This window comes from Gorilla gorilla, chromosome 9 (genome assembly GCF_029281585.2).
Source record: "Gorilla gorilla gorilla isolate KB3781 chromosome 9, NHGRI_mGorGor1-v2.1_pri, whole genome shotgun sequence".
Lineage (NCBI taxonomy): Eukaryota > Metazoa > Chordata > Mammalia > Primates > Hominidae > Gorilla > Gorilla gorilla.
The window spans coordinates 78957284-78971310 of record NC_073233.2 but is presented as its reverse complement, the minus strand read 5'-3'; the positions used below and the strand labels follow the sequence as shown (position 1 = coordinate 78971310).

The 14027-nt window shown below is 47.2% G+C and overlaps 1 protein-coding gene across 2 annotated transcripts in view; it reads left to right on the top strand.

Moving 5' to 3' along the window:
• SHANK2 (SH3 and multiple ankyrin repeat domains 2) overlaps window positions 1-14027 on the top strand; it is a 691655-nt gene that overhangs the window by 125378 nt on the left and 552250 nt on the right. For both annotated transcript variants that reach the window (XM_055356048.2, XM_055356047.2), the window contains exons 5-6: window positions 8123-8326; window positions 13791-13862. In XM_055356048.2, coding sequence (XP_055212023.1) covers window positions 8123-8326; window positions 13791-13862 — 276 coding nt within the window. The remainder of the gene's footprint in view (window positions 1-8122; window positions 8327-13790; window positions 13863-14027) is intronic.

The window sequence follows — 14027 nt, the reverse complement described above, 5'->3', positions numbered from 1 at the left end:
TTCCACCTCCTCTTATGAAGCATGAATATTCTTAATGGCATCTGGAATGCTAAATTCTTTCCAGAAGGTTTCAGTTGACTTGACTTTGCCCAGCTCCATCTGAGGAATCTGTGGCAGCTATAGTCTTACAAGATATATTGTTAAATAATAAGACTTGAAAGTCGAAATTAATCCTTAATCCATGGACTGCAAAATGGATATTGTGTATGCAAGCATGAAAACGTTTATCTCCTTGTACATCTCCATCAGCGCTCTTGAGTGACCAGGTACATTGTCAAGGAGCAGTAATATTTGGAAAAGAATCTCTTTTTCTGAGCATTAGGTCTCAACAGTGGGCTTACAATATTCAGTAACATGTGCTGTAAACAGATGTGCTGTCATCCAGGCTTTGTTGTTCCATTTATAGAGCACAGATAGAGTTAATTTAGTATAATTCTTTTTTTTTTTTTTTTTTTTTTTTGAGACAGAGTCTCACTCTGTCACCAGGCTGGAGTGCAGTGGCATGATCTCGGCTCACTGCAACATCCTGTTCCTGGGTTCTAGCAATTCTCCTGCCTCAGCCTCCCAAGTAGCTGGGACTACAGGTGCCTGCCACCACACCCAGCTAATTTTTGTATTTTTAGTAGAGTTGGGGTTCCACCATGTTGGCCAGGCTGGTCTCTGTCTCTTGACCTCATGATCCGCCCACCTTGGCCTCCTAAAGTGCTGGGATTACAGGCATGAGCCACCACGCCCGGCCGATTGATTTAGCATCATTCTTAAGGACCCTCGGTTTTTTTGAATGATATATTAGCATAGGCTTCAACTTAAAGTCACCAGCTGCATTAGCCCCTAACAAGACAGCCTGTCCTTTGAAGCTTTTAAGCCAGATGTTGACTTCTTGTCTCTAGCTATGAAAGTCCTAGATGCCATCTTCTTTCAATAGAAGGCTGTCTTGTCTACATTGAAAATCTGTTGTTTAATGTAGCCGCCTTCATCAATGATCTGAGCGAGATCTTCTGGAGAACTTGCTGCAGCTTCTCCATCAGCACTTGCTGCTTCACCTCACACTTTCCTGTTATGGAGATGGCTTCTTTCCTTCAACCTCATGAATAAACCTCTGCTGGTTTCCAGCCTTTCTCCTGCAGCTTCCTCACCTCTCTCAGCCTTCAGAGAATTGAAGAGAGTCAGGGCCTTGCTCTGGATGAGGCTTTGGTTTAAATGAATGTTGTGACCGTCTTGATCATCAAAGTTTGGCGACTCAAACCTTCTCCCTATCAGCACTAAGGCCTGTTTCACTTACCATTTGCGTGTTCACTGGAGTGGCCCTTCTAATTTCCTTCAGGAACATTTTGTTTGCATTCACATGATGGCTTACTGTTTGGTGCTGGAGGCCTCACTTTTGGCCTGACTCAGCTTTCAACATGCCTTCCTTGCTAAGCTTAATCACTCCTAGCTTTTGATTTAAAATGAGAGATATGTGACTCTTCCTTTCACTTGGACACGTAGAGGCTACTGTAGGGTTATTACTTGACCTAATTTCAATATTATTGTGTCTCAGGGCATAGGGAGGCCCAAGGAGAGGGAGAGAGGTGGGAGAATAGCTGGTCAGTGCAACAGTCAGAACACACAGAACTTTTATTAAGTTTCCTATCTTATATGGGTGTGGTTCATGCCACCCCAGAACAATGACAATAGTAACATCAAAGATCACTGACCACAGATCATCCTAACAGATATAATAATTAAGAAAAATTTGACAGTGCAAGAATTACTCAAATGTGACACAGAGATATGAAGTGAGCGTGTGCTGTTGGAGAAATAATGCCGATAGATTTTCTCGTTGCAGAGTTGCCGCAAACCTCCAATTTGCAAAAACACCTTCTCTGTGAAGCTCAATAAAGCAAGTGAAATAGAATGGGATATGCCTCTAATTTATGTTTTGCCTGCACTAAGATTGGCAGTGGGTGTGTATAGAGAGGAACATCATCTATCACTTGAACAGCAAGAACTCGGGAGATGGGGAGATTTGACTTGGGTTTAAACCAAACCTCTACTGCTTTCTAGAAGTGTGACCTTGGGGTAGTTACTTGGAGTCTCTGAGGCTCAGCTTCTTTATCTAGAGAATGAGAATAATATTATTATATAAACAGTAATAATAATATTATACAAAAAGTAATAATAATATCCACTTAGGGTTGTGGTGAAGGTGATAAGGTTAGCATAATTTCTGGCTTATTAGGATTCAATACATGGTAATCATCACTGTGTCATGGTTATCATTATCACTGTCATCACCATCATCTTCATCATCACCACTACTGTCATGATTGCAGTGACCACTGTCATCATCACCATCATCATCCTCATTATGATCACCATCACTATCATCATGATTGTCACCATCACCATCATCACTACCATCCCCTTCACCACCATCATCACCATTATCACTATCATCATACCATCATTGTCACCATTATCGTCACCATCATCACCACCATCATCACCATTATCACTATCATCATACCATCATTGTCACCATTATCGTCACCATCATCACCATCACCTCCACCACCATCACTATCATAATACCATCATCCATTATTATCACCATCACCATCATCACCACCATTCTCATAATCACCATTATTATCACCATTATCACCATCACCATCATCACCACCATCCTCATAATCACCACTCTCATCACCACTACCATCCCCATCACCAACATCATCACTGTTATCACTACCATCATACCATTATTATCATCAGCATCACCATCATCATCACCATCACCATCATCACTATCATAATACCATCATTATCACCATTATTGTCACCATCACCATCATCACCACCATCCTCCTAATCACCACCATCACCATTATCACCATCACCATCATCACCATTATCACTGTCATCATACCATCATTATCACCATTATCATCACCATCACCATCATCATCACCACCATCATCACCATCACCATCATCACTATCACCATCATCGCTATCATAATACCATCATCACCATTATCACCATCAGTCACCACCACCATCATCATCATCATGATCACTATCATCGCCATTACCAACATCTCCATCATCACCATTATCACCACCATCACTGCCACCACTACCACCACCATCATCACCATTACAACCACCCTCATCATCAGCATCACCACCATCATCATCATCCCCTCCCTGTAGACACTGAACTCTTTAAGGGGCAAGAGCACATCTTGGTCATCTTCATGTCCTCTCACCCACTCCTGTCCTGGTGCTGGTAAAGGACCCTGTGCGCAGAAGATAGAAGCTCAAGGAGAAGAGAGGTGTTTCCTCCAGTAATCCTTTAGAGGAGTTGGCCAGGGTTGGGACTTCCTATACACTGTTGTCTTTGCCATCCTTTCTGTACTATCTGTGAGTCATCTAACAAATCACTCACTCACTCAGAACATCTCTAACAAATTATAAAGGAATAGCCACCTCGCAGGGCTGTGGGGAGACCAGAATCAGATACTGTTCTCCTCAAGGAGAACTTGACATGACCAAGGCTCACACTGGTAACAGTGGGACCAGGAAGGGTCACTTAAGGCAGAAACTGTCTTGGGCCATCCACCTGCTAGACTCTTCACTGTTCTACCTTTGCCTCCCTCCCTCTCCTTATGATGGGCCCTCAACCTGGAAGTCCTACCCCAGACTCGCATATCCCTCTGTGTTCCTGGGCAGCAGCCTATGATGCACGCTCCTTACCAAGCAGCGTCACTTACTCCTTCCTCTGGGTCCCCAAGGGAGCTCATGTTAGCATGGATTTTTACCTTTTCCATATTGTGTGACAGTTGAGTAGGTGTCTTTCCCCACTACAAATGGTGACCTCAGACTGGTTTGCTTCTTATTTATTGTCTTTGTGGCTCCCACATCATTCAGCCAGTGTCAGTCACCTGTACTGTGTCAGGCCTGCTCTTGGACCTGGGGTTTGCCTGATTGGACAGTGAGTCAATGATGGGTAAGTGAAGAATTGAAGTAGGATTCATCCAAAGTGTCTTCTGACGTCGTGGGCTTGCCGGGAGCTGGTGTGAACACGTGGGCGGCTCCCATCACGTATGGAGGGAGGGGAGCTCCCTGGGAGCTGGGAATGCTCGACCTGCTGAGTTCCGCTCTCAGAGATGATGATGCTGCTGTTTTTTTGCTGCCACAATTAGTGGCAGGTGATTCACACGTTTATGAGTTCCCATGCCTGCCATAACCAACCACAGACTGGTGCCTTAAATCCCAGACACGTATTGTCTCAAATTCTGGAGGCTGGAAGTCCAAGGTCAAGGGGTAGGCAAGGTTGGTTCCTTCTGAGGCTTGAGGGGGAATCTGTCCCAGATTCTCTACCTCTACCCCAGCTTCTGGGGGCTTACCAGAAATCTTAGCATTGCTGGGTTTGCAGATGGGACACACCAGTCTCTGCCTTCCCATTCACGTGGTCGTCTCCCCGTGTGCATGATGCCGTGTCCAGATTTTCTCACTTTTTTTAAAAATTATACTTTAAGTTCTAGGGTACATGTGCACAACGTGCAGGTTTGTTACATATGTATACATGTACCTTGTTGGTTTGCTGTACCCATTAACTCGTCATTTACATTAGGTATTTCTCCTAATGCTATCCCTCCCCCAACCCCCCACACCAAGACAGGCCCCCATGTGTGATGTTCCCCCGCCCTGTGTCCAAGTGTTCTCATTGTTCAATTCCCACCTATGAGTGAGAACATGCAGTGTTTGGTTTTCTGTCCTTGCGATAGTTTGCTCAGAATGATGGTTTCCAGCTTCATCCATGTCACTTCAAAGGACATGAACTCATTCTTTTTTATGGCTGCATAGTATTCCATGGTGTATATGTGCCACATTTTCTTAATCCAGTCTATCATTGATGGACATTTGGGTTGGTTCCAAGTCTTTGCTATTGTGAATAGTGCCGCAGTAAACATACGTGTGCATGTGTCTTTATAGTGGCATGATTCATAATCCTTTGGGTATATACCCACTAATGGGATCACTGGGTCAAATGGTATTGCTAGTTCTAGATCCTTGAGGAATTGCCACACTGTCTTCCACAACAGTTGAACTAGTGTACACTCCTACTAACAGTGTAAAAGCATTCCTATTTCTCCACATCCTCTCCAGCACCTGTTGTTTCATGACTTTTTAATGATCGCCATTCTAACTGGTGTGAGATGGTATCTCATTGTGGTTTTGATTTGCATTTCTCTGATGACCAGTGATGATGAGCATTTTTTCGTGTGTCTGTTGGCTGCATAAATGTCTTCTTTTGAAAAGTGTCTGTTCATATCCTTTGCCCACTTTTTGATGGGGTTGTTTGATTTTTTCTTATAAATTTGTTTAAGTTCTTTGTGGAAGAAACTGAATGCCTTCCTTACACCTTATACAAAAATTAATTCAAGATGGATTAAAGACTTAAATGTTAGACCTAAAACCATAAAAACACTAGAAGAAAACCTAGGCAGTACCATTCAGGACATAGGCATGGGCAAGGACTTCATGACTAAAACACCAAAAACAATGGCAACAAAAGCTAAAATAGACAAGTGGGATCTAATTAAACTCAAGAGCTTCTGCACAGCAAAAGAAACTACCATCAGAGTGAACAGGCAATCTACAGAATGGGAGAAAATTTTTGCAATCTATCCATCTGACAAAGGGCTAATATCCAGATTTACTCCCTTTTTAAGGACACAGTTATGGCATTAGGGTCCACCCTGCTCCTGTATGACATCATCTTAACTTGATTACGCCTGCAAAGATCCTATTCCCAAATTAATCACATTCATAGGGTATGGGCATTAGGACTTCAACATTTATTTAGAGGGGCACAGTTCAGCCCATAACAACATGTCTTATTTATATTCCGTTTGATCCTGACAGCAGCCCTGAAGTTAAGTAGTGGCTCTGATTTTCATGGGGGAATCAGAGGACTGCTGGGTGGGTGGGTTTCCCTAGGAATCAAGGTTGGTGTGCCCCACTGGGTTGCAAACCCAGGCTTTCCGACCTTTGAGCTCTTGCTCCTTCTAGATGATTCTCAAGGTGGTGCTCTTAGCATTTTCTGGAGCAGATGGTTCTTGCTTTGTGGGGTTGGCCCCCGTGCTGCACAGACACAGCATCCCCACCCTGTCCACAAATGACGGTGGACACCCATCTTTGCAATCACCTGCAGTGGCACAGAAGTCCCCTGAGAGGCAGTTTGGAGCCCTGTGCTCCTCCAAGGAATTGCCCCTTGGCTGAAGCTTCTCTGCAGGTGTCAGGGAGGGAGCCATGGGCTCTGTGGATGTTGGAGCTTGAATTGGAGGGGCCCAGAAGGATTCCTGCGACTGAAGGGTGAGTAGTGAGTGGCCCCACCTGGTCACACCTGATACAGCTTGTTTCTTGTGCCAGGAGTTTCCAGAGAGTCCTTGCTTAGCCAAGGATGGGGGAGGGTGCGGGTCTGGAAATCTTTCTGGAATAAACAACTGCCCCCACCCAGCCTCACAGCCCTGTGGGGAGCTTTGAGAGCCACACGTGAGCTCAGCCTTTGACATTGGAAGGGAGAAACAGGAGCTTTTGTGCACAGGGTCAGGTTTCCTGGCAGGGAGGACTCTGGCCGCCCACTGAACCCGGCCTCCTGTTGGCCGTCCCAGGATCATTTTCCCAGCGATGAGGAACTTACCCTCAGGCTGTCTTGGGAAGATGATAGGGCCTTTTGCTTTCTTGGGCACAAACCCACAGAATCCTCAGATAGAGAATTGGTTTGAGTCTTATATTCAATCAAACCTCCTTTTGTTCTGAACACTTTGACAGTGACAAAGTGAATTATTGAGCCCCTGCTGACAGCTGTTCAGTAGAATATAATTTTAATTCAACAAAAATTAGAAGTCATGGCTAGAAGTGGATTTGCCTGGCCTTTGCCTTTCCTGGCTCACTGGTGAGTCTCACAGAGGGGACCTGGGAACATGACCAACTTGTTGTTATTTCAGTCTTCAGAGGTGCTATTATATGTTTGAAGTGTTGTGATTGGTTTGCAGGCCCTGTTGACACTATTTAACTTTGCAAAAATGAACTCTCATGGCAACTGATTTGATTTTCCATCAAATCGTTTTTCCGTAATTGCTTTCCTGTGTCCTTTGGGAGGAGAGGTGATGACTGCATTTTTAAAGCTTTTGTGTTCAGAGTCAGCGTAGGTAGTATGAAAACTTTCTCGTCAGTGTGGTTATAAGACAAGGCTTCCACCGAATCTGAAATCCATGTCAAAATTAAGTCACATTGAAATATGCGCGGGCTGTGGTTCTGAATGTGTGTTCCCCAGGACGGCAGCAGCAGTAGCACCTTGGGATTTGTCTGAGATGTAGGTTCTCAGGTCCCACCCAGACCTGCTGAATCAGACATTGTGTTAGGGAGACATAAGTAGGGTCTCTGACCTGTGTTTTTCAAACTGCTGGAGTTTGAGAAGTGCCATGCAAGTGAGAGAGGGCCCTGAGGCGACAGGTGGTCGTTGATGACCAAAAAGACACTATGAGGGCTAGAGAATTTTTTTTTTTTTTTTTTTTTTTTTTGAGACGGAGTCTCGCCTTGTCGCCAGACTTTAGTGCAGTGGTGCAATCTCGGCTCAGTGCAACCTCTAATTCCCTGGTTCAAGCGATTCTCCTGCCTCAGCCTCCAGAGTAGCTGGGATTACAGACACGCACCACCATGCCCAGCAAATTTTTGTATTTTTAGCAGCGATGGGGTTTCGCCATGTTGGCTAGGATGGTCTCGATCTCCTGACCTTGTGATCTGTTTGCCTGGACCTCCCAAAGTGCTGGGATGACAGGCGTGAGCCACCGCACCTGGCCAGTGCTGGTGATTTGAGTCCATGGTGAGATCAAGGCCAAAGAGACCAGTGCCTCGGTCTTTCCTTTTTCCCTTTTATATTTACCGAACGTCTGTGTCCCAGCAACCAGTAGGCTTTATTTTTCATTGTGAAAAGCCATGGGTTCACTGCTCAGAGGAAGTGTCGGGAAGGGGTGGAAGCAGCTTTGCCTCTCTGACCACGCGCCCCACGTGGGTGACTCGGGTAGCGTCCTCTGTCACTCATCAGCTGTCTTTGTCCTTCCTGGCAGAAATGCATTCGATTTAACCCGGATGCCACGGTGTGGGTTGCAAAGCAGCGGATCCTGTGTACATTAACCCAGAGTTTGAAAGATGTCCTGAACTACGGCCTGTTCCAGCCGGCCAGCAATGGGCGTGACGGCAAGTTCCTGGATGAGGAGCGGCTCCTGCGCGAGTACCCACAGCCCGTGGGCGAGGGCGTTCCTTCCCTGGAGGTATATTTCAGCCCACGGTGCATGGACTGTGGTTGTGTCACAGCCTGGATGCCGTGGTGGGTGGGGGAGACATGGTGGTGGGGTGAGACCAATTCCATTTGCATTGGGAAATTATCCCCACATTTAAAAATCAGTCTGGGGTCTTGAGGTTTGATATAGTTTGGCTCTATGTCCCCACCAAAATCTCACCTCTAATTGTAATCCCCACATGTTGAGGGAGGGACCTGTAATCCCCATGTATTGAGGGAGGGAGGTGATTGGATCATAGCGGTTTCCCATGCTGTTCTCATGATAGTAAGTGAGGTCTCACGAGATCTGATGGTTTTATTATAAGTGTCTGGAAGTTCCTCCTTTGCTGTTCTCTCTCCTGCTGCCTTGTGAAGAAGGTGCTTGCTTTCCCTTCGCCTTCCACCATGACTGTAATGTTCCTGAGGCCTCCGCAGCCATATGGAACTGTGAGTCAACTAAACCTCTTTCCTTTATAAATTACCCAGTCTCAGGTATTTCTTTATAGCAGTGTGAAAATGGACTAATAAAAGGTTGCTTCTGATTTTGCCATGAATCTCACACTGTTGTACAACTTTTATACATTTTTTTTTCACTACAGATTCAAAGAATCCCTGCAGAGAAATCTTGCTGTGAATAATAAACCGTGGGTCTGATTCAGGCTTTCATAACCAGGACCGTGGGCCCTGGGCATGGAGAACGGGGCTCCCCATGCTTCTCTGAGGGGTTTTAAATTTTTCCTTCCCAGTGCCTAATGGGTGGTGTATTTTCCTTCTCCACCTCTCCAGACACCAGCTGGATGTCAATAATTAATTCAATTCTGTCACTAACTACAAGTTTAAGGGCTCAGTCCCATAAGACTGCCCTCCATAAACATCAAGTCCCCAGGCCACCCACATTTCTGTCCCATTTGGCTGTGAACTAGGGGTTCCCACCACCCCCTTTTTGGGTTCCATCACTTGCTGGAGCAGCTCAGAGAACCTAAAAAGGCATTTTAACTGCTACCCCTGGCTTATTACAAAGTGTACAAATGCACAGCTGATCAAGAGGTGCACTAGGCGACGTCGGGAGGGCCCAGCGTGCAGGAGCTTCCATCCCTGTGGAGTTGGGGGTGCACCACCCTCCCAGCATGTGGATGTGTTTGCTGGCTCAGAAGCCCCCAGGCCCCATTGTTGAGGGATTTTTATGGAAGTTTCATTACATAGGCATTACATAGGATGAAATCACTGACCATGGTGATTGGACTCCATCCTGCCAGTCAGCAGGGCGACTGGGAGTCCTGACCCTCGAGTCATAGTCTGATCCTTCCGGCCACCAGCCCCCATCCTGGAAGCTACCTGGGAGTTGAGAGTCATCTCATTAGTGCTCCAGAGATACTCTTATCACTGAGGACAGTCCAAAGGTTTTAGGAACTCTGCCAGGAGTCAGGCACAAAGAAGGAATTTTTAAATTACATCATATTCCTCACGATAGTCTGTTCTTTCATTGCTATAAAGAAATAACTGGCTGGGTGAGGTGGCTCATGCCTGTAATCCCAGCACTTTGGGAGGCCGAGGAAGGTGGATCACCTGAGATCAGGAGTTCAAGATTAGCCTGGCCAACATGGTGAAACTCCGTCTCTACTAAAAATACAAAAATTAGCTGGGTGTGGTCATGTGTGCCTGTAATCCCAGCTACTCGGGAGGCTGAGGCAGGAGAATTGCTTGAACCCTGGAGGTGGAGGTTGCAGTGAGCCAAGATGGTGCCATTGCACTCCAGCCTGGGCGACAAGAGTGAAACTCTGTCTAAAACAACAACAACAAAAAAACCTGAGGCTGGCTAAGAGAAAAGAGGTTTAATTGGCCCACGGTTCTGCAGGCTGTACAGAAAGTGTGGTGCCGGCATGGGCTCAGCATTGAGGCCTCAGGGAGCTTGTTCTCATGGCAGAAGGCGAAGCAGGAGCAGGTGTTAGGCGGCAAGAGGGGGTGTGAGAGCGAGCAGGGGAGGAGTAGTTCCTGGCTCCCCCGTGAACTAACAGAGCGAGAATTGACTGACTACCATGGGGAGGGCTCCAGGCCATTCAGGAGGGATCCGCCCCAGGACCCAAAGACCTCCCACCTGGCCCCGCCTCCAACACCGGTGATCACATTTGAACATGAGGTTTGGAGGGGACACACAGTCAAACCATACCATTCTCCAATTCATCTCTGAGTCCTTGAGTAACAGGGCGGCTGTGACCATCCAGCTGTTCTCAACAGCACAGCTTCACTTCTGCTTCCTGCCCGGGTGACCGGGGCTCTTTGAGCTGCTGTCAGCAGCCACAAGCTCCTGGGCCTCCCTCCAGAAGTGGCTGATCCGTAAGACGGGGCAGCCCTACGCATTTCCACGTGATGCACGACCCCTGTCCCTACCTTTCTCACCCAGGCTTGCTACGCCCCAAGTTTACAGGCATTGTTTCCTACAGTGTATACGTGTTGGGTTACGTCAGTTAAGAGAAGCCAGAAACGGATCATTTCTACTCCTGCACAACATGTTGGCATCATTCAGCGATTGCACTCATTTTAGCTTAGTCAACAGCAAGAGGCTGCACGTGTGTAATTGCAGCTGGCACTTGAGCAACCTAAGTGGGTTCTCTACTCAGTGACTAGAGATTCCTCTGAAGCCCAAGATGTCATGGACGCCCACCCAGGGCTAAGGTGATGCCGCGTCTGCACGTTTCTCAGTTCCGTTGTGACACTGAGGCTGAGGTTATTGGGATCCCCAGTGCGGACCATGTGTCAGATTCAGGGAGGGGTTTTGGTGTAGAAAAAGATGAGATGCCACTTGGAAGTTGTGTGGTTTAGAGCAAATCACTCAGCTGTCCTGGCCTCAGTTTGCTTATCTGTAAAATGGGTATCCATTGGGAAAAAAATTGTCACTGAGGGCCAACTAAGGACCACACACTTTTCTGGCACAGAAAAGTCAAGGTTCTGATCCCACGGACCTTACACTCCAGTGGAAGGTGATGGACCAGGAAGAGTAAATCCATGCAGTTCATTTCAGGGGCTGATCATTTCCATAACGGCAGGAAAACTGGGCGAGAAGACCAGAGAATTTGGGAGTCTCCTCTACATCTGGCCCCAGTACCTGCAGCTGTGCAACCTCGAGCCAGCCACCCATGCTGTCTCAGCCCCAGATTCCCATTCATGACATTGAGTGAATGTTAGTAGTGATGTCCGGGAGTGGTCGTGAGGCCCAGAGGGAAGTGTTCATGGAGCAGTGTGTGCGTTGTGAGCCTGGCCATCCACAAGTCCCCAAATTGACTTTGCAGCTGCTGCTCTGGTTTCATTGTCATGAAATTGTTGCTGATACTTTGTTTTTTGTTTTGTTTTGTTTTTGAGACCGAGTCTCGCTCTGTCATCCAGGCTAGAGTGCAGTGGTGTGATCTCGGCTCACTGCAGCCTCTGTCTCCTGGGTTCAAGCGATTCTTGTGCCTCAGCCTCCTGAATAGCTAGGATTACAGGTGCCCACCACCACGCCTGGCTAATTTTTTGTTTTTAGTAGAGATGGGTTTCACCATGTTGGCCAGGCTGGTCTCAAACTCCTGGCCTCAGGTTGATCCACCTGCCTCGGCTTCCCAAAGTGCTGGGATTACAGGCGTGAGCCACCATGCCCGGCCAAAATTGATGCTGATATTTAGGTTTATTAATCTCCTTTGCATGACCCACTGCAAAGGCTGAGATTGGCTCAGGGATTGACACATTAGGGGCGGGCATCAGTCTGGGCTCTTTGCCTCAGATAATTTCAGCACAATATGGTGGGCTGCTTATGAAATGTTGGAGAAATAGCAAGAAAAAGGGTCTGTGGTCCTGAGCCGGTGTCCTCTGTAGCCATGGGCTATAAATGTTTATGACTCTGGAATAAACACTCCCTCCTTGAGTCCTTTACCCTCCTGCCCAGAGATGCTGTGGGCCCAAGCGGATTGTTTTATATCTGGAAAGGGGCTCCGTGGAATTGAATTCCCTGAGACTTTTAAGCTTAGCCACATGATCGTGAGCCTGAGAAGGCACCTGGCATCATTCTCAGTGGCTTCTGAAATCTGGACCAGAGGTGTGATTGGTCCCAGGGCATGGACGCACAGAACCTGCTGTCCTGAAATCTAGAATCAGAAGTGGAAGTTCTAAAATGGGCCTGTAGCTCCTCCTGCCTGCTCTGTTCTGGGAAATGAATGGATGCCCTTCTGACCAGCGCACTTTCTCCCCAAACTCTGTGCAGCCTGCGCTTCACAGAACTTTCTGATTTCACAGCTGGTTTATTTGGCCAGTTGAAAACAAAACCCCACAAGTATCAGTCTGTGCACAAGAATTTTGTCTTTTGTCAAATAGCCATTTTGTTTGGCGTGGTGGAGAAAGGAGACTAGGGTTGTTTATTTGGAAGCTTTTCTGTGAGATGCGACTTTCAGTTTCAGGATGAGCTCACCCGCCGCCTGCCCCGCACCATCATTTTACCCAGGGGCAGTTTTTGCTGGCTCTGAGCACATGTGTAACCATGCAGGGTGACGGCATCAAGGGCAGTAAGGAGGGAGAGATAAAGTGGACTTGTCTAGTGCCAGGTCTGTGCCAGGAAGCTCACATTCAATGCTCAGGCCACCCTGGGAGGTGGGTGCTATTATCCCCATGGGGCAGATAAGGAAACTGAGATGGGAAAGTGCCCAGCCCTGAGTTAACTCTGTGAGTTGAGAGCATTAGGGCTAGGATTGGAACAGAGGTCCCAGCTCCAAACTCCAGTGACTCCTAAATGCTCAGCATCCTTCCTAGACCTTCTGCAGCATCTCCAGCCAAGCGGGGGGCTGGGGGAGGGAGGAGGTATTTTAGAGACTCAGCAAGCCCACTCCAACAATGTTGCTTACTCCGTGCATCCGAGGAAGACGTGCTCCTTGGTTCATGCAGTGATGTAATTTCCAGTTCAAAGGAGGCGCTGCTGTTTGGAGGGAAAAACAGTGGCTTCAGCGATCTGGGCAGAGGTTGCAGGAGTACAGGAGGTGGGGCCTTTCCCAGCCCAGGCTTTTAGGGTGTGTTTTAACAAAGGTGGACAATGTAGGAGAAAAACCTGGTGTTTGAAGCAGCATCCTCATTTACCAAAAATGCCTTGCCAAGGGCTGATCCATTCCCCTGGGAGGAACCATAACCACTCAGTTAGCTGGGGAGCCGATCACTGGGAGGGAGACCTCCCAGCTTCTCACCTGCAGGATCTTCCCTTCCCCTTGCTCCTGTTTCTTTATATGGCTTTTTAGCTAAACTGCTACAGAATCTTGACAAAAGTGATGCTGAGGATGTTGTAGGCTCTGGGGTGCAAATACCAGTCATTTATTTAAAACTGGAAGTTTGCTGTGGGGTTCCCCGTCTTCTGTGACATAGCCAAGGAAAAGGCCCATTTTCCCTCTGAACAACTATGAGAAGTATTGACTTGTTTTCTCTCTTTTTTTTGTTTTCTGTGCCAGTTTCGATACAAGAAGCGGGTGTATAAACAAGCCAGTCTCGATGAGAAACAGTTGGCCAAGCTCCACACGAAGGTATGCAGGGAACGGGCTGTTATTTACACGTTAGGCAGGCGGCGTCCTCCTTGTTATCTTGTTGTGTTATCTTTAGACGCTCCTCTTCCAGGGGCACCTGCTGTGTACCTGGCATGGCGTGTGGCTGGGCTGGAATGTACAGGCAGACTGGCCCTTACGGTGCAC